Source organism: Lepisma saccharinum, chromosome 30, assembly GCF_977018435.1.
Source record: "Lepisma saccharinum chromosome 30, izLepSacc3.1, whole genome shotgun sequence".
Taxonomy (NCBI): domain Eukaryota; kingdom Metazoa; phylum Arthropoda; class Insecta; order Zygentoma; family Lepismatidae; genus Lepisma; species Lepisma saccharinum.
Genome location: NC_139258.1, coordinates 2160176 through 2186880, shown reverse-complemented (window position 1 = coordinate 2186880; position 26705 = coordinate 2160176). Strand labels below are relative to the sequence as shown.

General features: G+C 39.9%; 1 protein-coding gene across 5 annotated transcripts in view; it reads left to right on the top strand.

Moving 5' to 3' along the window:
• The window catches only part of LOC145981803 (multiple PDZ domain protein-like), a 963820-nt gene that overhangs the window by 534651 nt on the left and 402464 nt on the right, over nucleotides 1-26705 (top strand). For all 5 annotated transcript variants that reach the window (XM_083115230.1, XM_083115226.1, XM_083115228.1 and 2 more), the window contains 2 exons: nucleotides 8317-8421; nucleotides 14553-14678. In XM_083115230.1, the coding sequence (XP_082971356.1) occupies nucleotides 8317-8421; nucleotides 14553-14678 (231 nt within the window). The remainder of the gene's footprint in view (nucleotides 1-8316; nucleotides 8422-14552; nucleotides 14679-26705) is intronic.

The following is a 26705-nucleotide window of genomic DNA, read 5'->3' as shown; positions in this document are numbered from 1 at the left end:
CCTCCATGTATACGCCGAATGTACATAAATTATATATCGTCTGAATCTGTGATTCATTCTGCGTACAACGGTATATCTGTCATATCTCTAGGGCATTTAGTTTCTGAGCTATAGTCATTTCAAGGTACCGCTGCATTTTGAAGCTTGAATCAGTGGCGTGCCGACCATTCCTTTTGGGGGTACAACTCAAGTTACATTGGTCATATGATGATAATGCAAATATTTTTGTGTTCCTTACATGTCAGCGATCATTTCCATGTGCATGTCGACACTGTCATGTACTTTTTTCTTGGAGGGAGGGTGGGGGAACCAATTTTTTTTTCCGAAATTTTGGAATTTTGAGAGTTAGCCCCCTCCCCCCGCCACATATACGCCGAATTTGGAAAAAATTCATATAGTCTGAATCTCTGGTTCATTCCACGTACAACGGTATATCACTCATCTCTCTAGGGCAATTAGCCTACGATCTACACTCATTTAATTGAAACTCTGCATTTTGCTCAAAATCGGCTTGGGCAATAGAGGCTTACATGTGAAAAAGGCCTTGGGCGACAAAAGGTTAAGTACTGTGTAGTGATTTTAAGTGAATAATCCAGACTCAACCAGGACTCAAACCTGAGTCTGTGGCATATAATGCCTCTGCTCTACCAGCTGAACTACCAGCCCTGGCTTTGTCTGATGTGTCACTTCCGCTGATTTACCTGTATGAAATTGTCTCTCTCGGTGGTACCACAATGGAATCTCATGGTTCCCAGTGTGGGGGTTGTAGGAGTATATTATTTTATAATTAGTCACACAGGAGATTTGTTTTTGTCCATATCTGTACAGAGTAAAAAAGTAAAGTGCTCCCCTGTGCTTTGCACCACACCATGAAGACGTATAGGTGGTGTGGAGTTAGTGCCCCACACTTTCTTGATCTCGCCCACAGGTGGAAGTGATGTGATCAGCACCACGCTGCTGGCAACCTTTACTCGAGGTATCCACTTTATACGACGCTGGATGGGTGCCAGATTCACTTGAACAGGTAGAAGTAATCCTGGTTCTTCCCCACCTGGGGATCGAACCCTGGTCTCTCGCATGGTGTGGGTACACTACACATCTGTACACAGAGGAATTTTAATACAGCCTGCCCGAAAAGGAACTCTGAGGTTTTGAATTCAAGTTATTTTATTACATTCTGAATCATACATGTATGTAACATATTTTATCGAAGTTCAATGTTCAAAGTTTTATTACCTTCAGTGTAATTCAATGTCTACATCATTTAGAGTCCTACAGACATCATGTTAATACTCTACTGCTTCCACAATCTGTTGAGCATATTTATAGGAATTTCATCTATGATTGTGGTTATTCTTTGGCATAGATGGTCAAGCAACTGGATTTTTCTTGATTCACAATGTACAAGGGAGAATCAAATGACAACTGGAATTAATTTTTTCCCACTATTTAATGCAGGGATAATGTTTGATTGTACATTATTTTTCTATACAGAGTGTTTCAAAAAAAATATACGTATTTCGCATGCATATATTTATTAAACTTTAAGACATACAAAGATGAAACTTGACACACATACTTACGAACCTCTCAAGTTAAGATTACAGATGTTCAATATGTCCTCCAGCAGTGACACGAACAATATCACGTCGATTCTCAAATTCCTCCCATACTCGGACAAGCATGTCCTTCGTCACTGATGTTACGGCAGTACGGATCCGGTTCTTCAACTCTTCCAGGTTCTGCGGGAGTGGTAGTACATAAACATTATCTTTAATGAAACCCCACAGGAAGAAGTCACAGGGTGTCAAATCCGGTGACCATGGAGCCCAGCTGATACATGCTAAGTCGCCAGCTCCTTGACGACCAATCCAACGGTTCGGTAGAGTTTCATTCAGATAATCACGCACTTGGCGACTCCAGTGAGGGGGTGCCCCGTCTTGTTGAAAAATGAAGTTGTCTTCGTGCAGCCTCGGAAACAACCAGTTTTGTAACATAGAGAGATACTGCTGACCGTTAACCGTGTTTCCATCAAAGAAGAATGGGCCGTAAACAGATGATCGGGATATCGCGCAAAACACATTCACTTTGGGCGAATCTCGTACATGTTCAATGAATGCATATGAGTTCTGTAGGCCCCAAATGCGAACATTATGTTTTTTTACCTCACCACTGACATGAAACGCAGCTTCATCACTAAACACGATGCGTTGTGCGAAAGTGTTGTCATTGTCAATAGCATCAAGAATCTCGTTACAAAATGCCACACGTTTGGGTTTGTCATCAGGACGCAGAGCTTGTAACAGCTGTACCTTGTACGGCTTCATAACCAGCCGACGTCTCAAAACATGCCAAATTGTTGTTGTAGGAAGTTGTAACTCCCGACTGGCACGACGAGTTGATTTTGAAGGGCTACGTTGGAAAGCAGTTTGAATTCGTGCAACATTTTCTTCAGGAACACGAGGGCGGCCAGGACTCTTTCCTTTACATACACATCCTGTATCTACAAACTGTCGATACCATCTGCGAATGTTCCACCCATTCGGAGGATCAATTTGGTACCTCAACCTGAAACGTCTATGCACTGTAATCACGGAATTGCACTTCGCATACTCGAGAACACAAAATGATATCTGCTGCGGAGTGGCCATTTCACACAACTGACGGTTACCAAGCAAAACAGAACATAACTGACATCTAGCGGCTATTATATAAACTAGACTATGTATTCGTTTCTCTAATAGCCGAGCCGGGGCGCAGCGATCGATAGTTTGGACAAAATAATACTTTGTAATACGTATATTCTTTTTGAAACACGCTGTATAGTCCCATCCCAATTCAATGCACTTACGCCATCGGATAGGTAGTGCTTCGATACCGCGTGAGAAAAATTCTTTTGGTTGACAGTGTAGCCACTCGTGCACCGCCGATTGGACGTCTTCATCGGACTTGAACCTCTGCCCTCCAAGGTGCTCCTTTAATGGACCAAAGATGTGGAAATCAGATGGTGCCAAATCTGGTGAGTATGGTGGATGTGGTAGGCACTTGAAGTGTAGGTCATTGATGGTTTTCATGGTTGCACGAGCAGAATGAGAACGGGCGTTATCTTGTTGAAGCAAAACACCTACACTCAGCAATCCCCTTCGCTTTGTGTGTATCGCTGGCTTCAAATGGTTCTTGAGAAGGTCTGTGTGGGTGGCACTAGTCACTGTCGTACGTGGGGGCATGTAGTGTTCCAGAAGTGGACCTTTCTTATCCCAGAATGAAGTCAAGTCACAACTCGCTGAGCCTGACCCGGACTAGGAGCATCAGTCAATAAAGTCGTACCTTCTGCGAATTTCTTAAACCAATCGTAGACTTGCCGCTGTGACAGACAGGCGTCCCCATACTTCGTCTGCATTCTCCGATGAATATCAACCGGTTTCACACCTTCACTCCATAAAAATCGAATAACTCCGTGCTGTTCCTGCTTGGTGCAACTGCGTAGTGGTGCCGCCATCTTGAATCAGCTCTTACTCTCATCCAACCCCACCTACTGGCAATGCTTCGTACTAACAGCTCGGAAAGACGTCAAGGACTTTGTCTGCAAATTTACAGACGCCTAGAAAGAAAAAAAGATTTCTAATGTCACTTTTGCAGTTTTCATTTGATTCTCCCTCATATTTTATGTAGCCCCAAAATAAAAATCAATGGCCATCAAATTGGGACTTCGCGTTGACCAAGAATTGCGATCTTCTACTCTTATCTATTTTGTTGGGAATCGGTTGCATGGCTTCTACGAGGGCTATATTTTTTATCAAGGTCCGATCGGTCGCGAAATAAAAACCACATTGAAAATCCGATGAAGCTGTGCACGGATGTGTTGCGCAGTGTCTCTAGTATGCCCGTTGATCGCGTCACGTCGCACGTGTCAGTTCGGAGTGTGCAGTGAGCACGGAAACATGCCTAGAACATTAGTCACACACCAAGTGTGAAGTGCGTGCAGTCATTCGATTTCTTCATGCCGAGGGGTGTAATGCAGCCGAAATTCATCGACGAATGAGTGCAGTGTACGGTAAACCTTTCATGAGTGACAGCAAAGTGCGGCAATGGTTCAGAAACTTTGAAGCAGGACGTAGAGACATTCATGATGCAGGCGGTCAGGGAAGGAAGCAAGTGTCAACCGATGATCTTGTTCAGCAAGTGGATCAGGTGATTCGAGAAAATCGTCGGTTCACAATTTCTGTGTTGAATGAGTAGTTTCCGAAATTTCAAGGTCAGCTCTCTATACCATCGTGAGTGAGAGACTTCAGTACCGTAAACTCTGTGCGGGATGGATTCCCAAGATGCTGTCCGACCAGCACAGAAGACTGCGAATGGGTGCCGCCTTAACGTTTCTTCAGCGCTACCATGATGAGGGAGAGGATATTTTGAACAAAATTGTCACAGGGGACGAGATGTGGGTCCATTTCGAAAATGAAGAAACAAAAGAGCAATCCAAGCAGTGGATGCATTCCCATTCCCCGAGTAAACCAAAGAAGTGCAAGCGAACCTTCTCCATCAGAAAGTGTATGGTTACTGTGTTCTGGGACAGAAAAGGAGTGTTGATGGTAGAATTCATGGAATGTGGCACAACCATCACCGAAGCCTCATACAGCGTGACGCTTCAACGTCTACGAAGAGCAATTCAGAACAAGAAAAGAGGAATGTTGTCATCAGGCATTGTCCTTCTTCATGACAATGCTCGGCCGCACACTGCAGCTGCAACACAGACGCTCCTGCATTTTTCGATGGGAGGTGTTTGATCACCCACCTTACAGTCTGGACTTGGCTCCCTCAGATTTTCATCTCTTTACGCACATGAAACACTGGCTAGGAGGAGAGCATTCTGGCACAGACAATGAGCTGCAGACCAGCGTAGAGAATTGGCTGAAAACACAGGCGGCTGCCTTCTATGACGAGGGTATTGGAAAGTTGGTACCATGCTACGACAAATGTCTAAATGTGGGCGGCGACTCAGTAGAGAAGTAGCTGGAAGGTGTAGCTAAATGTAGCAAATTAAAATTTTTTGATTTCACTGTGGTTTTTATTTGACCTTGAAAAAAAAATAGCCCTCGTATTAACATCTTAGCCTGTACAGCTATATAACATTGATGCTAGGTGGTGAGGAATGTGTGAACTAAAACTTGCTTGTTGTTGCTTCACGATTATGCTCAAAACACCATTATATGCTCCAACAAAAATAATATACTTGTGTTCGAAAGCTCAGAGTTCTTTTTCAGACACACTGTATATGTTTTGGGGAGAACTTGAAGCTGAAAAGTATGGATAGATCAATATGAAATTTTTGCCAATACTAATAAATTACGAATATAAAGTTTACAGATACTATTATCCGTACCAGCTAACTGTAGACCAGGCGAACGAGAACATGTCTCTGTGCAAGTCGTGACGTGAGACGGCTCCACCAATGAACAGTGAGAGGAACGGGATTGTGTAATGGGCGACGGGAGTTACCCGATTTCCCCCTTCGCTATGCAGCGTTGCAAACTCTTGAAAAGGATAATACCGAACGCACATGGCAAACGGGCCGTATTTTTGTCTCCAGGTCCATACAATTGGCTTAAGAATTTCTTAGGGAAATATTAGGGATAAAACTGCAAGAGCAAATTTTGATAAGCCGTGCATTTAGCATACGGACTAAGGTCTGGACCATATGGTTGGCAACACTGCACTTCCGCCACTCGATTTCCCTCCTCCTCCTCTGCCAATATGCGTGGCCCTCTGGTCTACAGTTAGCTGGGACAGGATATGCCAATCTGATATAAAGTTGTAAAAGTGCCTTGAGGAACTCGAGCATTTCATTAACCTCAATAATTAATAGGGCTTAGTCAATAGGCTGCGGTGGCTCAGTCGGTAATGTGTCTGACTACCATGTTAAAGGTCCCGGGTTCGATCCCAGGCCGGTTCAAATCCGGGAACTATTCTAACGATGGAAGCGGCTCCGGCGCCCACCCAGCGTCGAATAACATGGGTACCTGGGGGAAACCCTGGGGGGTAAAGGCGGTCAGGGGCGTGATGCTGATCACATCACCCCACTCACGACCGGATCAAGAAAGTGTGGGGCGTTACCCCCACACCCCCTATACACCTTCATGGCGTTGTGCTAAGCACAGGGGAGCACTTTACCTTTTTTTAGTCAATACCACATTGAACCGATACTGATGTCGATACTCTCACTAGAACCGATACTTGAAAATTGTGATAATTGAAAGTTGTTCAAAATATTGATTAATACTTGTTTGTAAGTATTCCACTCCAACAATGTGCATTAATTTACCAACTTTTTTGGTAACACTGTTAAGCCTTGTTTCCATGTTAATAAAACAGAAAATTCTGACCAAGGTTGACGTTTCCACCCTCCAACAGGGTCTTCTTCAGATGAAGATTCACAATAAATTATTTTTTCTAAATTCTAAATTTATTGTGAATCTTCGTCTGAAGAAGACCCTGTTAAGGGGTGGAAACACTAAGTTTTTAGTGTATATTTTTTTATACAATAAATTTTGCCTTGATCAGCATTTTATGTTTTATCAAGATTTTTGGTTCAAAATATTCAACAATTGCATCAGAATATTAAACTACATGTTATGTTATCGCAAAATTAAGTTTTTCACATAAAACTGGTGTAGAATAAAAATAAACTTCAAATTTTGCACAATTTGCAGGAAAATTTGACTCCCTGAAAGTATTGAGGGGCATATGCTGGAAAAGTATCAGTCTGTATCGGTAAATAAATTCCAACCAATACTTTCCGATACTGATATATTGGCATCAGTATCGACTCAGCTCTATGTTTGTAACCAGTTGTCTGCTGTGGGTTTGTTTTGAAAATAAACAGCACATATACACATTTACTTTAGGAATTCAAGACGCACACCTCTGTGAAGTAGGTATTCTATCAAGGGAGTTTGGTCATTTTGGGGCCAGGACATATTGGTGCAAGCAACATATAACTTTGTGTACAGAAACAAATTAATGTTCTTTTGAATTGATTTCTCTTTATTATGTTCCTTACATACAAGCAATGTTACATGGATCATCCAGAAAATACATTGTTTGGTTATACAAAATGAAAAACACAATATTTATTGGAAAAAAAAACAATTCTGTTACATACCTGAAGCTTCCTTCACTTGTCTACATAATCACCTCCTACATTTAAACATTTGTCGTATCTGGGCACGACCTTCAGAATTCCCATGTTATACTCTTCTGCCGCCAGAATCCCCTTTTGGGATCGTACAGGTGTTATTTTGGTGGATTCCATGCCAAAAGGCACTACGATCAATGCAAATCGTTATTGTGAGACTCTAAGAAAACTACGGCGAGCCATCCAAAACAGGAGGCGAGGAATGCTTTCTGGAGGAATTGTGCTTCTGCACGACAATGCCCTCCCTCACACTGCTGGTGCAACTCAAGAATTGCTGGATCAATTTGGATGGGAAATTTTTGATCATCCACCCTATAGTCCGGGCCTTGCTCATAGCGATTTCCACCTTTTCCCTAAGCTGAAAGAGTTTCTGGGCGGTAAACGTTTTGGAAGTGATGAAGAGTTGGAGAATGCAGTGACCACCTGGCTTAATGAACTGGCGGCAGAAGAGTATAACATGGGAATTCTGAAGCTCGTGCCCAGATACGACAAATGTTTAAATGTAGGTGGTGATTATGTAGAGAAGTGAAGGAAGCTTCAGGTATGTAACAGAATTGTTTTGCCAAGAAATATTGTGTTTTTCATTTTGTATAACCAAACTGTCTTTATTTTCTGTATTACCCTCGTACATGGAAAAGTTATGGGCAACACCTTGTAAGTAGCAAATGATGTTTGTCCTATCATACGCAGGCACAAGTGTTTCAGTCAAACACAACAGTCTTTGTACCTCTTTTTTCGCCACTCGGCATTTTCGCTGATTAGCTGTCCATAATCAGTTTCGTTAAATGCTACTTCTGGACGCAGGACTTCTAACTAGCAGAGCTATTCATTAACGAAGCCATTTTCTAAGTGATGAGGAAATAACTCACATTCAGTATTTATAGTCACTAAAAAATGAAAGTCAATGCCAGAGGTCAGAGGTGAAAGGGTGTGTAAAGACAAAGGCACCAAAGTGTGTGGCACCAAAATGTCCTAGACCTTTCTATCGAGGGTCGTACAAATGCTGTACTGCCATGCAAAGAGTTTAATCTGTATATTTTATCTCCAAATAAGATGATATTTTTCCCCCTGTATAGCTGCTATAAATATGTATATCTATTTTTATTAATATTTGTTTCTTTTAGGTTGATTTGTACAATGCTGGCCCTGACAGTGGTTCCGCCATCTCAGGGATTTTTATTAAAAATGTTCTGGCTGACAGTCCAGCAGGCAGAACAGGAGAGCTTAAGGTACGAGTGGAATTTCAAATATGTGTCTGTGATTTGACTAACACTTCATTGGGATAAGCAGGGAATGGATTTATATGTAGTAAAGATGGGCTGAATGTGTAAATACATATTTCATTCATCATCATCCTCCTTTGCCATTTCCTGCCTCTGGCTGTGTTGGCATAGAAGTCAAGCCTCTCCATTTTTTCCTAGTCTTCCACCACTCGTCTCTTTCCACGGTGTTCCAATCTTGTCCTCTTCTCCTAACACTCTCTGCTATCTGCTCTTTCCACCGACATCTTGGTCTCCCCCTTGGCCTTATTCCCACTCCCTGCACATTGTAAGCTCTTACTGGTAGTCTTTCTGCATCCATCCTCTTCATGTGTCCGAACCATCTCATCTGTGCCTGATCTATTCTGTCCTGAAGATTCACCACACTCACTGTCTGTCGGATCTCCTCATTCCTCATTCTATCCCTTCTACTCCTTAAAAATTTCATTTCCACTGCCTGCATTTTTCTTTTGTCTCTCTCTGTCATTCTCCAAGTCTCTGCTTCATACTTAATTATTGACACACAGTATGTGTTATATAGTACCTTCTTGCATTTCAAAGGTACATCCCTGTTCTATGTTAATCCTCGAATGCTTTGATATAGTCCACCACCCATTTGTCCTCTTCTGTTTAGCTCCTCATCTATTCTTCCACTTCTCTCAATTATGCTTCTTGGATATTTGAAGCTCTCCACTACCCTCAACTCTTCCACGTCCATCTTTATTCTTTGTTCATTTCTGGCTCTGTTTCTTGTTGTTATTAGCACCTCGCTCTTTTCTGCACTGAAATTCATTCCTGCTCTTCTGATTTCCTCATTGCAACTATCAAGCTGTCTCTGTACTACTTCTTCACTGTTATTAAGTCATCAGCGAACAACAGGGCCTTCATCTCTTCCTCTCCTATCTTCTTCCTCACCTCTTCATTAATTGCATCCATTTTAATTATGAAGAGCAGTGGGGAAAGAGCACTTCCCTGTTTTAGTCCATTACTTATACTGAACCACTCCGTTCTTCCCATTGATGTCTTCACACAGATCTGGTTGGCCTTGTATGTGCTCTGCACTCTACACACTATCTCTTCCTCAACTCCTTTCTCTCTTTGGCCTTCCAATTTTTTTTTCTGTCCATGCTATTGTATGCCTTTTCTATATCTAGGAATGCCATTATCAAATCATTTCCATATTCGTAGTGCCTTTCCTGCATTTGCCTAATGGTGAATATCAGATCTACTGTTGATCTGCCTCTTCTGAATCCATACTGTTCCTCTCTCATGTTCAGCTCTGTTACTTCCCTTATTATTTTCTCTAATATATACACCTTTGGTGAGTGGCACATAAGTGTTATTCCTCTTAGTTTTTACATTCCTTTCTGTCACGCTTCTTGAATATGGGAAATACAGAGGTTGTTCGCTTTATATCCGACCATTTTCGATTCAGTGCTGCCACCTGGCGTATCATGCTGGAACTATGGGTCTGCTGGCAGGAGCGGTGTTGTGTCTGACCTTGTAGGTGTGTGAGTGTTGGTAATGAATGTTATCAAATTGCGCCAAAAATCAACCGTTATAGGGAGGGTTACGTAATGGCCCTTTTCCATGCTAAGTTTTCATACGTATGCATTGTGAAACACTCGGGGTGACTACTGCGAAAGCTATTGTTGCCCGTTGCACACAATAAGCTCTTCTTGTGAAACATTCAACCACGAAAACCACCAGGAGAAGGGCTGCAAGCAAAGTGTCACATACCGTGACATTGACGGCAAGGGGCACAGCAACTTTGTTCGTCAGTGCAGGGAAAGTTTCCCTCGTGGCTTTATGGTTGTGATGGGATTCGGATATGAGGGAAGTTGATGATACGCAAGGTGGACAAGTATATGAAGGTGAATGCCAGATACTTCCAAGACTCCAGTCTGACACCTATCTATCGGAGAGACATCCCACAATTGTATGGAATGGACGCGAACCAGGTGATGATCCTTATGGACAAGGCTTCGAGTCATACCGCCAGAACATCACTACGTTTTTATCAGGAAATTGCAGAGGAATTAGGAATTCGTGTCATTCCGTTTGAAGACATTCCTGTGGAAAGCCCAGATGCCAGTCCAATGGATTTTTGCGCATTTGGACTGTTGAAACGACGTCTTCAACATCGCCGCCCGCGCACCCTGGATGGTCTATGGAAAGCTTGGAGGGAGGAGTGGGACACAATTCCCATGCCTGTGTTGCGCCGGAGCTTGCTGCAATGGAAAATGCGATGCCGGGCGATAGTCCACAATGCTGGGGGTCCAATAGAACTTGATCGCTGGTGGCAGCGTGGTATATCTTAAGTTGAGTACCGGTCAAAAATGGTCGGATATAAAACAAGCAACCTTCTGTATTAGTCCCTTTTTTTTCCATTCCAGGTCATATAGAGAGAGTGCTTTTATTGCCATCAGCACAATGGAGTCACGAGAGAAATATTTTTTTCAAAAAGTCTGTAAGAACTTCGGTACTAGGGTACCGTACATTTTCAAATAGTTTGACTGTTCAGTGTCGCATAAATATATTTTCACTAAACCTGAAATTTTAATAAAAATTGGCTCCTGACAAGTATCGGTTAAAACACATAGTAAGAAGTGCATTTTTTAGTATTGATTAAAAGTTTAGAAATTTTGCATTTAAGAATTCATTAAGAAATCATATTTATTAAAAGCTGAAAAGTGTAAATTTTAAATTTCATTCTAACATGTTCTGGAAATGTGTATTATTTATAGTGAATGTTTTGTGTCCTACATTTTGGGACATTATGTCCTACATAGCGTTCTGGTAACCTTATACCTGTGCCAAAAAATAATTGCTTCTGGTGCTGCTGTCAGGCACACAACTAGTAATGAGGGTGGGTGTTAGCTGCTCAACATGGACTCTTCCACATTGCCAAAATAATGTTTGTAACAACCAGGAACCAATGCTTGAGCCCTTATTCTCTATTGTTGATAACAATTGTAAATAAACAGGAATTTCAAGGTTTTACAATAGCAAAAGCAAATAGTTGGGAGGTGTAAAATTGAAAGAAAAAAATTAAAAAAAAAAAAAATTTTAGGATGACATAAAATTTACAATTAATGCACTTGGAGGGTATAAAATAAGTCGTAAACTTTTGTTTGTTTAACGCCACTTCAAACTTTGTCAGTTATTTGCAAGAAATTCACCCAATTTTTTTGGACACTGTATTTTCTCTGGGTGATAAATTATTACACAAAGCAAAAGTTCAAATACAGTTTATTTTACATTCCTCAGTTTTATATTTTCACACATTATGCATTTACTCTTGATACTCGAATAGGGACGGGACAATATGAAATTTTGGCTGATATCAGTAAAGTAACGATATAAAAGTTACCAATGCAATATAAAATTTCCAAATGGTCCTTAAAGAACATGAACGGTTCATTCACCTCCTTAATAAATGTGTTACCTGGTGACTGTACGAGGGTCACTATTTATATTTGGAGCCTAACAATGAAAAAACAGGAATTTGGCATTGAAAACTGCTCTATTGTTTTTCGAAGTACTCTCCTTTATGCTCAATACACTTTTGCATTCGTTCGAACCATTTGTCAAAGCAGTTTTTCCAATCTTCTTGAGACTCCTCCATAATATGGTTTTTGAACGCATCAACGGCGTCTTCTGCCGACGAAAATCGTTGTCCACGCAATTTATTCTTGACATTCGGGAACAAGAAGAAGTCATTGGGTGCCAAATCAGGACTGTACGGCGGATGACCCATCAATTCGATTTTTTTGACTGTTAGTAAAGTCGGTTGTTAGACGAGATGTGCGACAACTGGCATTGTCTTGACGAGGAATGATCCGAGGGCGTTTGTTTGTTTTCCGTATTTGACCGAAGACCTCTGGCAAACAAATTGTTGTGTACCATTCAGAGTTGACCGTTCTACGTTCCTCTAAAGGCACAGTTGCCACATGACCAGTTTTCCCGAAAAAACAGGCGACCATTTGTTTCGATGTGCTTCGAGCGCGAACAACTTTTGTTGGATTGGGTTCATCTTGAAACACCCATTCAGTGGACTGCTGTTTACGTTCTGGCTCATATGCATATATCCATGATTCGTCACCTGTTACAATCTTATATACGTCTTTTGAAGCACCACGATTGTATTTATTGAGCATTTGTTTGCACCAATTGACGCGAGCGTCTTTTTGAGTTTTGTCAAATTGTGTGGGATCCAACGAGAACATACCTTTCTCACAGCTAAATGATCATGTAATATTTTATATATGCTGGTGGAACTAATGCCTATGGTTGCCTCAATCTCACAGTATGTCACATGACGATCTTGCAGTATTAGGTTTTGCACAGCATCAATGTTTTCTTGAACAACAACTGATTTTGGACGACCTTCGCGAATCTCGTCGGTGAGCGAATGGCGGCCACGATTAAATTCGTTATATCAGCGTTTCACAGTGGCAAAGGATGGGGCTTCATCGCCAAATGTGGAGGTAAGTTGATCGATGCACTCTTGTCTTGATAATCCACGTCGAAAATCGTAAAAAATCATCGCACGAAAATGTTTACGAGTTAATTCCATTTTATTGTTGTCGCGCAATCTCCAAGGCAACATAAACAACACAAATCAAGCTATTGACAAAACATTTGAAGTACGTTATGGTCAATAATGCCAGACGATTCCGTGCAAACGTCAAATCACGCCTAACTTCAGTCAGTGTTGCCAAGGCTCAAAATATGAATAGTGACCCTCGTAATGCAAAAGAGGCAGCATTTTTAGACATTTACTTTAAGAAAGTAGAAAATGGTGATTATGTATTCACATCCATAAAAATTACAACAAAATGGAGAATATTGCACTAATAATACTAGCTGATTACTCAGCGTTGCCGAGGTATTTATTTATCCCAATCTTGTATTAGACAGGAAAATAATGAATTATAAATCCAGTGTAAAATGTAACTTATTTTAAATGTGATCGTGAATGTCACCAATTAGCTTAGCGACTCCGAAAACTATGGATTCACCACTAATCTAGGTCATTTGTGGCATTTTATTTTTCACCCCCTCTCACCCTCCATGCCGATAGGTGGTGAACTTGGAGTTGAACCGCATTGGGAGTGTCACGAAAACTATGGATTCCATTCGCAACACAGGCTGAATGTTAGACAACCCAAGAAACACTATCGTTGTGCAGATTGCATAGTCTCACGGATATCTGTTTGTGCAGAATTTAATGTCGGTGGTTCTCGATTATTTTTACATGTCAGCCCTTCCCACCCCACCCCTAGGGGTGTCTTACCTTCACAGTATTTATTTCCAGATTGCAAGTGACACGTGTACCAAGTTTGGTTGAAATTGCTCTAGGCGTTCGAGAGTTATGCCGGAACAAACAAATATACACACCCACACACACACATACATCCATTTTTATATATGTAGATATTTCAAAGCGGCAAGATTATCAGCAATTTTACCAATAAACTGGTACATCGATATTCCTATATTGCCGATACTGGTAGAGTACTGATTAAACCCCATCCCTAATGTCTAATGTAATTAATATTAATTAATCTTTGAATAATCGGTTTTAATAAAAGAGACAAACTATATTCTTTTTATATTAACAACGACAATAGTTTTGTCAGTTTTCTGCATTGTTTCTCCTTGTAAATAAAACTGAATGCTAGGATTGGAACTAGTTGTTGAAACATTATTGTTGATGTTTACATATCCAAGGAAACATATGCTTATAAACTCATAATTGAATAGTGCTGTCAGAAGAAGATTATTCTTAAATGATGCTTTGGAATTTAGAGTTATCTGATGTCATTTTTATATTTCTTCATTTCATGAATATCAATTTATATAAAATACAGTAAGGTTGAGTATCTGGGTTCAATCCTATGTAAGGCATCAATGTTTGTATTGGTTTTCTCAACTCCAATGTATTATTATTTAGTAATCATTTTAATTAACACGGTAGGAAGAATGAATGCCATAAATTAAGAAGCATACACACAATATTGTCGTACAGGCATTCCTTTCAATGGTTAATTAAAATGATTCTGACACTTAATTGATGTCTGTGTTTTCCGTTGCAGACAGGTGATAGAATATTAGAAGTAGATGGTATCGACTTGCGACAAGCCAGCCACGAGAGAGCAGTAGAAGTTATTCGGGGTGCAGGCAATCCAGTACGTTTCCTTGTACAAAGCCTAATACAGTGGGTATGTTATCTTTTCTCTCTTCTGCAACATTACTGAACACCATAATGGTAAAGATATACCATATTTCACAGCATAATCATCACAGATTTTACTGTGAATTTTTTTTGCAAAAAACTGGGGTGCAACCATTATGTGAAACTTTTTTAAAAAGAGTTGTACAGCTCACCGCTCACGAGAAGATCCTCAAATGAGGGGAGAGGGCGTGCAGAGGGACAGGGGAAGACCGGTCTATTTGAGGATTTTAGGGGTAGAAGGAAGTCTTCCACTGCAGTCATTGTTGTTGTGGAAGTGCTTGTGCGTGGGTGTTTAATTGTGATTTATTTGGGATTTTTCGTGGTTTTTGTGGTGGTGTAACAGTTATGGTAGTTATACATTATTTAGCCATGTTGTGTCGGAAACGTACGAATAAAAGAAATGATCAACAGTGTCGATATGAAACAATCATCCCGAGAATTTTCATGCCAAACCTGGACCGACATTGTTGACATTTGTAGCTTTGCACATTGTAAGTGCAAATAAACGTTCTCCGCTTTCACAATTCTTTTTATCTTTTTTCTTTGCCATTTGCTTCGAACGCCAGTACTGTAACAGCCAATTCCGTTGTTGAAAATATCTTAAACATTGTAGTTAGTACAATCGGCAGGCTCTTCATTTTAAAAAAAAAAATGGTGTACTCTGTCAAGAAATCAACACCAGATTGACGATGATCATACCTTCACCGCTAATGTGGATACCCCCTGACCGTGCGCGGACAGTGATTTGAGCGCTTGTTTCTGACCGAGGGTGTACTCGGTGTACTCCCCCAACCCTAATAGTGGAGTCGCCTGCCGCTACGTCACTTGACTTCCGTCAGGGATCTTCTCCTGAGCGGTGGGCTATACCAGTATTACCAGTACTTGAAAATCATTTATTACTAGGTAAACTTTTTTTGGTGCAATATTAGGATACATGGAATATATACGTTAAAATTGAATAGTACAAAATTAGTTAACACATTAGTTGTTAATGATTTGTGCATTATAGTAGAAGTAGTGCACTTGAGAAATTTTACTAGTTTTGACAGTTTAAATTTTAGTAGTATCAGTTGAATATTTTTGTAATCAAGTGTACTGAGTTGTTGCGGAAAGAAAAAGGCCTTGAGGTAGGAGTGACTGACCTCAGAGTTCCTCAACGCCTCGCGGCTCGAGCGAGATGAGAAAGAGGAAGTGCTGGAAGTTAGCACAGCTGATCGAGAGATGCCAGACTGTGACAGTGGTTCGAGGTTATTCCCAAGTGCGGAAGTACGTGCATACAGGTGGCTAGCTGTGTAATACTTGCAATTATTAGTATGTCAAGAAAACTGAATCTTATTACTTCCCGTCGTCATATAGTGTTGCGAATTATGAACTTACGAAATTTAATCATCTGTGTCTCAAATTGGGGTGGCTACGTATGCAAGAAACACGAACGCTGCACACTCAGATTTTACTTTACAAAGTTCTCAACCTTAAGTCACCTTCCTATCTCCTCTCTCGCTTCCAATTTCTTCACGAATTTCACGATCGCGACACCAGATCACGCAGCTCCTCAGTTCTCTCTATCCCCGTCCACAGATCAAACTTCTTCTCCAACTCTTTCTCCGTATTGGCTGTAAGACTATGGAATCAGTTGCCAGAAAGCACTAGAGCAGTAAGCTCTGTCGGTTCCTTTAGCAGACGTGTTCGCCACTCTCTTCAGAGTAGTCGTTAGATCTTCCCCTGTCAAGCAGACTAAAAAGAATGTGCAAGTGAACGAATTCTTAAAATACCTTGCAGTTACTTAAATACAATTTTAAATTTTGCATTCTTTCATTCCATATTTAGTTTTTTGTGTATTATATATTTTGTATTTTGTGTGTTATATTCAGGGCTTTAAGACTTGTGTGTATGAGTATAATGTGTGTGTGTGGACCTATGTTAAATGACTTAGTGTACTTTGTGTATAATATAACAATGTATAATTTTAAATGTATGGTTGAGTGAAAGAAAAGGCTTTGTACGGCCTTAACTCCGCCATTTAAAACAAGGCATTAATAAATAATAAAATACTATCAATGGTTTTGCCATCTGACGCTCCGATGCGACAATTACACGAGGAAAGGTTAAAAGACATTTTTTGGACTGAAAAACAGGGTGCGACGATTATGCTGTGAGATGTGGTAATATTAATATGAACTGTTTCTTTAGCAGCTAAATTTCTTAATTTAGTCACTGTCGCAATGCACTACACTTGTATCTTACTCAAGAGGTAAGAATTAGGGCTGAGCCGATACCACTTTGAACCGATACCGATACTCTTAGCGATTCCCACCAATACTGATAATTGAAAATTGTGATAATTAAACGTTGTTCAAAATATTGATTACTATTAGTATGTATATTCCGTCCCAGCTAAGTGTGGAGTAGGCAAACGAAAACAAGGTGTCTGCGCAAGTAGTGACGCGAGACGGCTCCACCAATGAACATGTGAGAGGAACGGGATTGCATGGAGGGGAGAAAGTGACTGCAGTTACCAGCCTTTCCATCAGTGTCTACTGCTTCGCTCTGGCCAATAGATTACCCTCGCTTACGGCTTTGCTCCACAGTTACCTGGAACAGGGTATATGTTAAAAGGTAAAGTGTTCCCATGTGCTTAGCACCACAACATGAAGGTGTATAGGGGGTGTGGGGGTAACGCCCAACACATTCTTGATCCGGTCGTGAGTGGGGGTGATGTGATCAGCATCACGCCCCTGACCGCCTTTACCCCCCAGGGTTTCCCCCAGGTACCCATGTCATTCGACGCTGGGTGTGCACCGGGGCCACTTCCAACGTTAGAGAAGTTCCCGGATTTGAACCGGCCGGGGATCAAACCCGGGACCTTTAGCATGGTAGTCAGACGTGTTACCGACTGAGCCACCACAGCCAATACAGGGTACTAGTATTCCACTGTAATTGTATGCATCAATTTACAAAGATTTTTGCTTTCAAATATTCAAGAATCACATAAGAATATTAAATTACATGTTATGTTACAGTAAAAACTGCATATCCCGGAACCTCTATAAGAAGGGAACCTTTAAATACGGAAAAAAAAAAGTCCCCAGAACGGATCGATTTTATACCTGAAAATGACCTGCTTACTGTGGAAACCTCCTTAACGTGGAAAGGGAACAACATTTAAAGACCAACGAGATGTTTTTATTCTCAGTAAAATGGAAATTTCTTCCTTTTTTTTCGCTCGCAAGAAAACAATGCAATACTGTAAGTGGAACATGCCTCTGTTGCCACTCGCTTATCGGTAACATTGTCGATAAGAAAGAATGTGCTACAATACTCATAGCTGTTACGATTCCGTTTCTTTCTTTCATCTCTTACCCTCTTTCTCCACCTTTCTTTGTCTATTTCTCCTCTGTTCTTTCGTCATCTTTCTATTTTCCTTGTTATCTCTCTTTGTTTCTTTTTTCTTCAATTTTATCTCACTCTTTCTTCACCTCTTTTATTCAATCTTTCTCTTTCTCTCTATGCACATCGTGCTACGATGCCAGGAGTATCGGGTTCGAAAAGATACATAAGTACGTACTGTACGTTCTTACAATACTGTAAAAAGTATACAAACATGTTGTGTAGTTACATAATTGTAATCTCTGCTATACTTATTGTGACTGTGTCGCATTTTTATTAATGTACGTACATGCATTAGTACTCTACATTATAAGTAATGCGAAATGTAAATCTGTCTTTCCATTATTTCCTGCATCGGTCTATACTGTATTTAAAGTCAACCCTGTACAAGAAGGAAAACTGTTAAGACGGAAAATTTTGCTCAGAACCATCATGTTGCGCTGTATCACAAAATTTAGTTTTCTAACACAAAACTAGTTCAAAATAAAAAAGACTTAAATTTTGCATAACTTCCACCATAATGAGACACTGCGGAAGTGTCACGTGTCATTTTTGTGGAGTCCGTGAAAGACCAAAATTCCGGAAAAGTATCAGCAGGTATCGGTAAAGAAATTCCAACTGATAACTTTCCGATGCCGATACAACTGATACATCGGCATGAGTATCGGCTCAGCCCTAGTAACAATACAATGTATTATTGGGTACTCAAGCCCCAGCCTCTTTCCCACATAGCACATTTGTAAACTGCATTTGTGCAGGTCAATGAGGCTCTAGTGTCTGGACTTACGGCAAGTACAATCCTATGTGAGATTGTGTTTTGTCCTTCTGTGGGCTGGGTGCCTCTTTACAGCCTCAGCTTGTAACCTGGCTGGAGAGTTTTGTCCTCGGAGAGACATTCATTTTATCTGGATTGGCCCCATACAATGTGATGGGTTCAAATAGCTTAAGAGCTGATGCACCCACAATATTAAATTCCTTCATTCATTCATGCAAAATATATTCTAGCGCCAGTTACAAAAGATAATCAGTAATAATGTTATAACAATGAAGTTCAATGCAGTGTGCTTTTGGTAAAATTTCTGTTACATTGTTGTACTGTATTATTTACCTGCTTTATATGCATTGAAACATCTAGCCACTACAAATACAGTTGCTTTTGAAGAGTATTATTTCTATTAACTGTGTGCTGGATTTAAATTGAGAAACTATAAATAGACATGTCTGAAACCGGTACTTACTTTATCAGCGAATCTGATTGGTTTTTAAAGTTGCAAGGTATTCGGAATGTCTGAGAGGAAGGTTTAGCATGAATTCACTTGAATATTCTACAAACTGATTAGGCAATGAAGCAAATAGATAAATAAGCTTGAAATTCTTGTAATTCACTCATAATTTTCTATTGCCTGAACAAAATCTATTTTGCGTATTTCTAGCTGCTTCCCAGTCAACAAGGTAATGTTACCACAACGTTGTGGAAACATTATCCCCTAACATACCTAACGTTGTTACAATGTTCAGTGTATGTTGTGTAACGGTTCTGTAGGGAAGGCGTTAACTACCCGACTTGTTGGTAATGATCGTATTGGAAGCGCGTGGTAAAATTACCCTCGTTAGCACCTACACCTACAGAAGCGATGCAAACACAATCTGACGCGATGTTTCGGTTGCCTGTTTGTTCCCAAGTGTTGAGTAGGTCACAGAAAGATCGCGTCAGGTTCCTTTAAACATAGGAATCCAACAGAACGGGAGAAATTGTAAAGATTCCGTTCCTTTTTTTTGTCAGTTAGGTTGCAAATTGGAACTTATTATAACATATCAAAAAAAAAAAGACAAAAATACACAGGTACTCAAGCACAAAGAATACTCGCACGTAATTAGTACGTACCATAATCCAATAGAACAGATGCGTGTCAATATATTCAAGGCGTCGCTAATAAAAGGTTAAACGCGACGTTTCAATTTTTAAGACCCATCAGGACTTACATTAACACTTACACCTCTCAAGGAGGACTATGTTCAAAAACAAGTGCACTATAAAGATATGATTATAAATATATATATGTCTGCATTTACCACCAAAACACGCTATTTGCGTTAAAAAAACCTACTTTACTAATACTTTACAACAGTTGTTTTCGAATGACACAATTCCTCTTGCATGGCTATTGATGCTACTGTGGTGGGGTTTAGGTGGTGTTGATTCGGGATGGTAAAATGAGGGTTGCGGTATTCGAACCGTGGGCAAACAGGGGTGTAATTAAACAGAAGTTTCAGGATAAACTCCCGACGATTCTCGATCAACAATTTTAAATGCGTAGAGGTTTCTTTTGTCTTATGATAGCTCGCTCAATCACAAAGGGGAAGGGTGCGTTTGATTATTCTCCTTTCTAACACTTCATATGGGGGCGCATTTAAGTCGATTTTATTTGGGAACAATTAATAGTAGTCACTATCCAGCCAATCAAACCGTAGCACTCGTATATTGCACTAGATTGAAGAGTGTACTAAAAAGGGGGGGGGGGGGCGTGAAGAAGACGTCGAACGCGAGTTGCAATAATCAAAGTTCTAAAAGCGAGCAGACAACAGGATTTTTGATAGTAATGTCCACTTTACCTTGGGTGTGTTCCTTCGGAGATTCCAGTCGAAAACCTTGCACTCTTGACCATTCGGGTACCTATAACTGCAGTCAAGTTTTCCCACTCGAGTCCGGAAACCGTGGCAGCTATAGAATGTCTTCCATCTCCCTGGTCTCGGTAGGTACCCGGAAGGAACTGACGTTCAAGGTGAAGCGTTCCTGTGTCGCTGCTAATCAGGCTGGTAGGCAACTGCGTGAAGTCTGGAAGCGAACTGATTGTAGCCCTGATCGGAATCATCGAGGAAAAAGGGGGAGGGGAAATGAAATGTAGTTTTTGTTATCGCCAATAGACGGCGACACGATCCACACTTCGTAGAACTGCCGTCTATTGGGTTGGAGAGTTTATTTACCCAAAATAAACACTGTAATCGTACCCAAATGGTACGTGTAATATTCACTAATGAAAAATAGAATATGGGAATATTACAGTTGATACAAAGTTGTGAAAACATTGTGTCAACTTTTAAGGGTCATATACTGTACATTTTGTAGCAACGTTAGGTATGTAAGTGGTTAACATTGCCACAACTTTTTTGCAACATTACCTTGCTGCCTGTGTAATTTACGAATATAACAACAATGCATATTTCAAATATGGTTATTTTGCATGGTAAGCTATTAGTAACTTTTCCTGCTCCACCAAAATAGGCAATTGTTAGTCTGGAGTTAACCAATCTCTAACTACACCCTGATAATCAATTTCTTTAACAGTACTTAGCTCCTGATTATATAGTCTAGGATAAAAATATTTATCATGGAAGTTTCACTTGTATTCATCACATTTCATTTTCTGATCTTCCTTACAACTTCAATATTTACACATCTTTCGAAGGATAATAAAAAACATTTTTTTACTAATTACAATCAAAGTTATCCTTATTTGTGTTACTAAAACTTATGTTTGTTTTGCATTTGAGTCGCACTGCCATCTAGTGTACGCTGTAGGAAATGTAAGCTTTGGTGGACAGTGCACACACAAATTCAAATTAAACAAAACACTCCGATCTGACGCTTGTGGCGCTCATGGTGGTGACCATCCAAATTAAAGTGCATTCAGTGGAATGTTTTTTTTTGTAATGTTGATGCAACGTTATCACAACATTGTTCCCCTACATACAACATTCATCATAAATACAACATGCATACAACTTTGTGGCAACGTAAGTGTGTTGACTGGGTTTATTTGGATTTATATTTTTAAGATTTTGCTTTCCTGAGATAGACTTTTAATCTTCCCAGCTGTTTAGCATCTCTATTTTCAGATGATGACAGTGTTTTAATAAAACTTCTTAGCTTTTGAGAAGAGCTGAAGTCTCCCACAGTCTGTGAGGAAGTTCTTACAAAATTCTCACTTTTTTTAATCAGTTGTCTTGTACAAGTCCCTTTACACCCTTGCACTTTTAATTCATACCAAAGGGCTTTTTAACAGCCCTTTTTTTTACTCTTCGGTAAGAATTGTAGAAAAAGGGTGCATCAGCACTTATGCTATTTGCGCACATTGCATTGTATGGGGCCAATCCCTTTACTACAGATAAAATAAATATGTCTTTCTGAGGACAAAACTCTCCACCCAGGTAACAAGTTGAGGCCATAAAGAGGCACCCAGCCCACAGAAAGGTGCAAAATGGCCATATGTGCCTACATACCCAAGAAATTTAAATCGGACAATTAAGATGTATGCCATGTTACATAAATGATACGTAGAGGCACATATTTTTGGTAAATAAAAAAGCAAAATTTCGGTACTAAAACAGAGTCTGGTTCAAAAGCACTAAATAAAATAAAATTTTGCTGTTATAGCGGTGAAAGCAGCATATAAAATGACATTTTGGTTTTAAAAATATGAATATAATCCAAAATTTGATTTAAAAACTGCACTTATTACACAAAATAAACATATCCCTTCTAATAGCACATTAAATCATTACCAGAATATTATGATTATGCCTGTATAAAGGGGTCCATTTTTGCGTCTCAAATATTTACAGCAGAATTAATCAATTTTCCATGAATTGCATAACTCACAGGATACTTCAGACTTCAGAAAGTGTCACATCAGTATATAAACTGTAAATTTCGTGTTTGAGTCTATTTCGCATTTTGCAGCTCATTTGCATAATTTCGTGACAAAACAGGGTAGGAAAATGCACCTCACACCTTTCAGAAACATGAGAAATTAACATTACAATGTGTCATTTCATATTTCGTGTTTTCGTCAAAAACGAAATATGCATGCCTCTAAATTAATACAATATAATCAACCTGGGTGTCTACCAATCTGGAAAAGTCAGGGAATTTTATTTTTCTGGAAAAGTCAGGGATGTTCACTTGCTACTGGCATTTCAAGGTGTAAAAGGTATCATAGTGCAAATATCCATGGATGGACCAGCAGTTAACTGGAAAATTCTCACCTTTTTCAAGGAAAACATGGCTATTAATGAGCCAGAAAGTACAACATTGCTGGAAGTAGGAAGCTGCGGACTTCATGTTCTTCATGGTGCTTTCAAGGCATCTTTTCAGAGTTCTGGTTGGAACGTAGGGGTATTCTTAAGAGCAGTGTACAATTTATTTAAAAATGTTCCAGCTGAGAGAGCAGATTTCACAAGAATTACAGGATCAAAAGCTTTTCCAAAAATATTTTGTCCAATTCGGTGGTTAGACAATGGAAGTGTGGTGGAAAAAGCACAGTACCGCTTACCGTTTGCTGTTGATTGGCTGGATCAGATGTGGATGACAATTCTTGAATGTAACAACAGTTCCTTTATACTCAAACAAGTGTTCTCAGGTTACTAGCCAGGTTAAATACATTGCTCTCATCTTCAGGGAATGTTGAAATGGAGACCAATGTAGGTTAATATACATGACTATAATGTGGCAGAGTTTGGATTTTGTCTTCCTATTGACTCTCTCTGGATCCTGTCTTCCTATTGGCTCTCTCTGGATCCTGTCTTCCTATTGGCTCTCTCTGGATCCTGTCTTCCTATTGGCTCTCTCTGGATCCTGTCTTCCTATTGGCTCTCTCTCGATCCTGTCTTTCTATTGGCTCTCTCTTGATCCTGTCTTCCTATTGGCTCTCTCTGGATCCTGGTTTTCTCATTGGCTGGTGTCTTGTTTTTACGGAGGAGTGGCTTCCAGGCATGACTGAGCTGGAGTCCCACGTCCTTGTTGAGATTGGTGCTTTCCCGTGATATGGCTATGGCTTCCTTTACCCGTCGGTCCCAGTAACCGGCATATTTGGATATTATTTGTGTCAGCATATAAAATTCTATTTCCCTCAGTGATGCTGTGTTCCGCAAGTCCTGACTTTTCAGGTTGGAATGATCGAATATTGCATTGATGTTCATTCCGCTGCTGCTCAATGGTGCGTCACGTCTGGCCTCCTGGAATACGGAGTTCCAGGTCATCTTTGACTGAACGGAGTAGGGCCTTGGTTTTCAGTGGCAGCCTGTGAATGGTCTTCACCCCGTGCCTGGCTAGAATTCTGCTTAACTTCCCAGATGTGTGTCCTACGAGAACACTTGTTCGAATCACGTCGCCAGGAAAGCTACAATTCCTATTTCCTTTAAACTGTTTGTCCTGAAGATTTCAATGCTTTCACATGGAAATGCTTCTGTTGAGTGCAGTTTCTCTGTAAATAAGCAATACCTTGTGGCTAATGTTGATGAGGACTCACTTATTGCCCAACGATGTATACATGATGCAATTGTAACTTATGGAGGGGTTGAAAGAGTCCCTATAACAAAATCTTTAATCCATGAAAAACTAAATATGCTGACCAAGGCAGTAATTTATTTTATTATAAAACATAAACTAACGTAAAGTTTCAACCTTCTAGCAAGGTCTTCTTCAGACTCTGTATCAAGTACAAAGTAACCAGATACAACAAGAAGGGTAATATATATACACAAACATTACTCCCTCCAGACTATTTAGAAAGTTGTTAGGAACTTTCTAGCAGATGACTTTCACTTTCCAACTTTCAGAGTGTGTACATAGGAGAAACGAAAAAAAGGCTGAAAGACAGGTTGAAACAACATAGGGATGATGTACGACTTAAGAGAGAGAGAAATGCAATATTTAAACACACGAGAGAAACAGGACATGACATAGAGTGGGATGAGGCTAAGCAGATAGGAAGGGAGAAGAGAATGCTAGTGAGAAAATGGAAGGAAGCCAAGGAAATAGAGAAGAAAGGCGAAGAAGACACAATGAACTGGAATGGGGGACTGAAGTTAAACAAAGAATGGAAGATGATGTTGGAAAGAGTGGAAAGGACAAGAGAAAAAGAGGAGAGGAGAAGGAAGAAAAATGAAGGGAAAAGAGCGTGAGATTAAAAAGTCCAACCACATTCTATATGGAAGTAATTGTGTTTAGCCTTTTAGGTGAAAGTAAAGTTGGAAAGTGAAAGTCATCTGCTAGAAAGTTCCTAACAACTTTCTAAATAGTCTGGAGGGAGTAATGTTTGTGTATATATATTACCCTTCTTGTTGTATCTGGTTACTTTGTACTTGATACAGAGTCTGAAGAAGACCTTGCTAGAAGGTTGAAACGTTACGTTAGTTTATGTTTTATAATAAAATAAATTACTGCCTTGGTCAGCATATTTAGTTTTTCATAATCATGGAAACAAGGCTTAATGGAGTTACTTTAATCCATGCAGCAAGGAATGCAAATGGAAAGTGGAAGCAAGCACTGAAAAGGAAGCATGATACAACAGAAACTCAGAAGACTCATTTAGAAGAGAGGAAAAGAAGTATGGCTGAACTGAGTACAAAGAAAGCCAAAATCCTCGAGAGATCTTCAAAGGAAATCCAAGAATTTGATGAAAAGATGAAAGCATTAAAGAAGATAATAGTGTAGTTGTATTTTTTCGAGTAATGTGTTCTTTTCAAACTTTCGCATGTTAATGAATGCCAATTCTATATGTTAGAAAAACATTTTAAGTATTCATATTGTGCATTTATTTTAAAGGAAGAAATATATTTTACAAAATTACATTTAGTTTATAAACACATTATTTTTCTTGTGACTACTGAATTGTTATGGAAATAAATTAACTCCAAAAAATTGGTTAAACAATTATTTTATAATGTATGGGTGGATCGGATGGCTATAAGGGGTGAAGGGAAGCCATCAATAATTTCACATAATGTGATAATGAAAGCTTGCTAGTATAGTGGTAAATTCCAATAAATATACAGGTGCATGAGGATAAAGTATGCTTTGTGGTGAAAAGATTAATCTGATGTATTACAGTTTACGGTTATGAACTTGAGTGTGACTAAGTGTGAATTTTCATCTAAGTGCTCTGATTTTCTTACGTATATCACCTTTGACTGGGTGCCAAAACTTTGTGGTTGGGGCAAGGACAGTTAATGTTTTCTTGGTAGATAAGGGATAGCATTAACCCTTAGTACGCCGCTCGGTCTGATGAAAGTAATCCCAGTGTCGCCGAGGCTTTGAGCGGGAAATTTGAATTTGTATACATAATGGAGAAAAATCGTAATAACTCTGGCACTATGGGACCAATCTACTTCAGATAACTTTTGTTTTGGAGGCAATACATCGGTGCATGCAACCATGTAAAATGTGGATGCCCCAACCGCGGGGGGGGGGGGGGGGGGTTTACGGGCAGGGGCTGCATCCCCCGAATTTCAATGAAAAAAACATAAAAATGTGAAGTTTGCCCCCTCTTCTCCATCTACTTTGGGGAGAAAACCGGAACTTTTGCTTTTTTTTTTTTTTCAAAGAATGGACCTTCCGCAACAGAATGAAACTTGATTCATGATCGTGGGTGCAATACAATTTGAATAATAAGGCAAAACGTAAAACTCTAGCGAATTTTAGCCAATTTGCATATTATTCATAAAATTGTTATAACTGACACTATGGGACCAATCTACTTCGGATAACTTTTGTTTTGCGGGCAAAACATCAGTGCATGCAACCATGTAAAATTTGGATGCCCCAACCGTGGGGGGGTTACGGGCG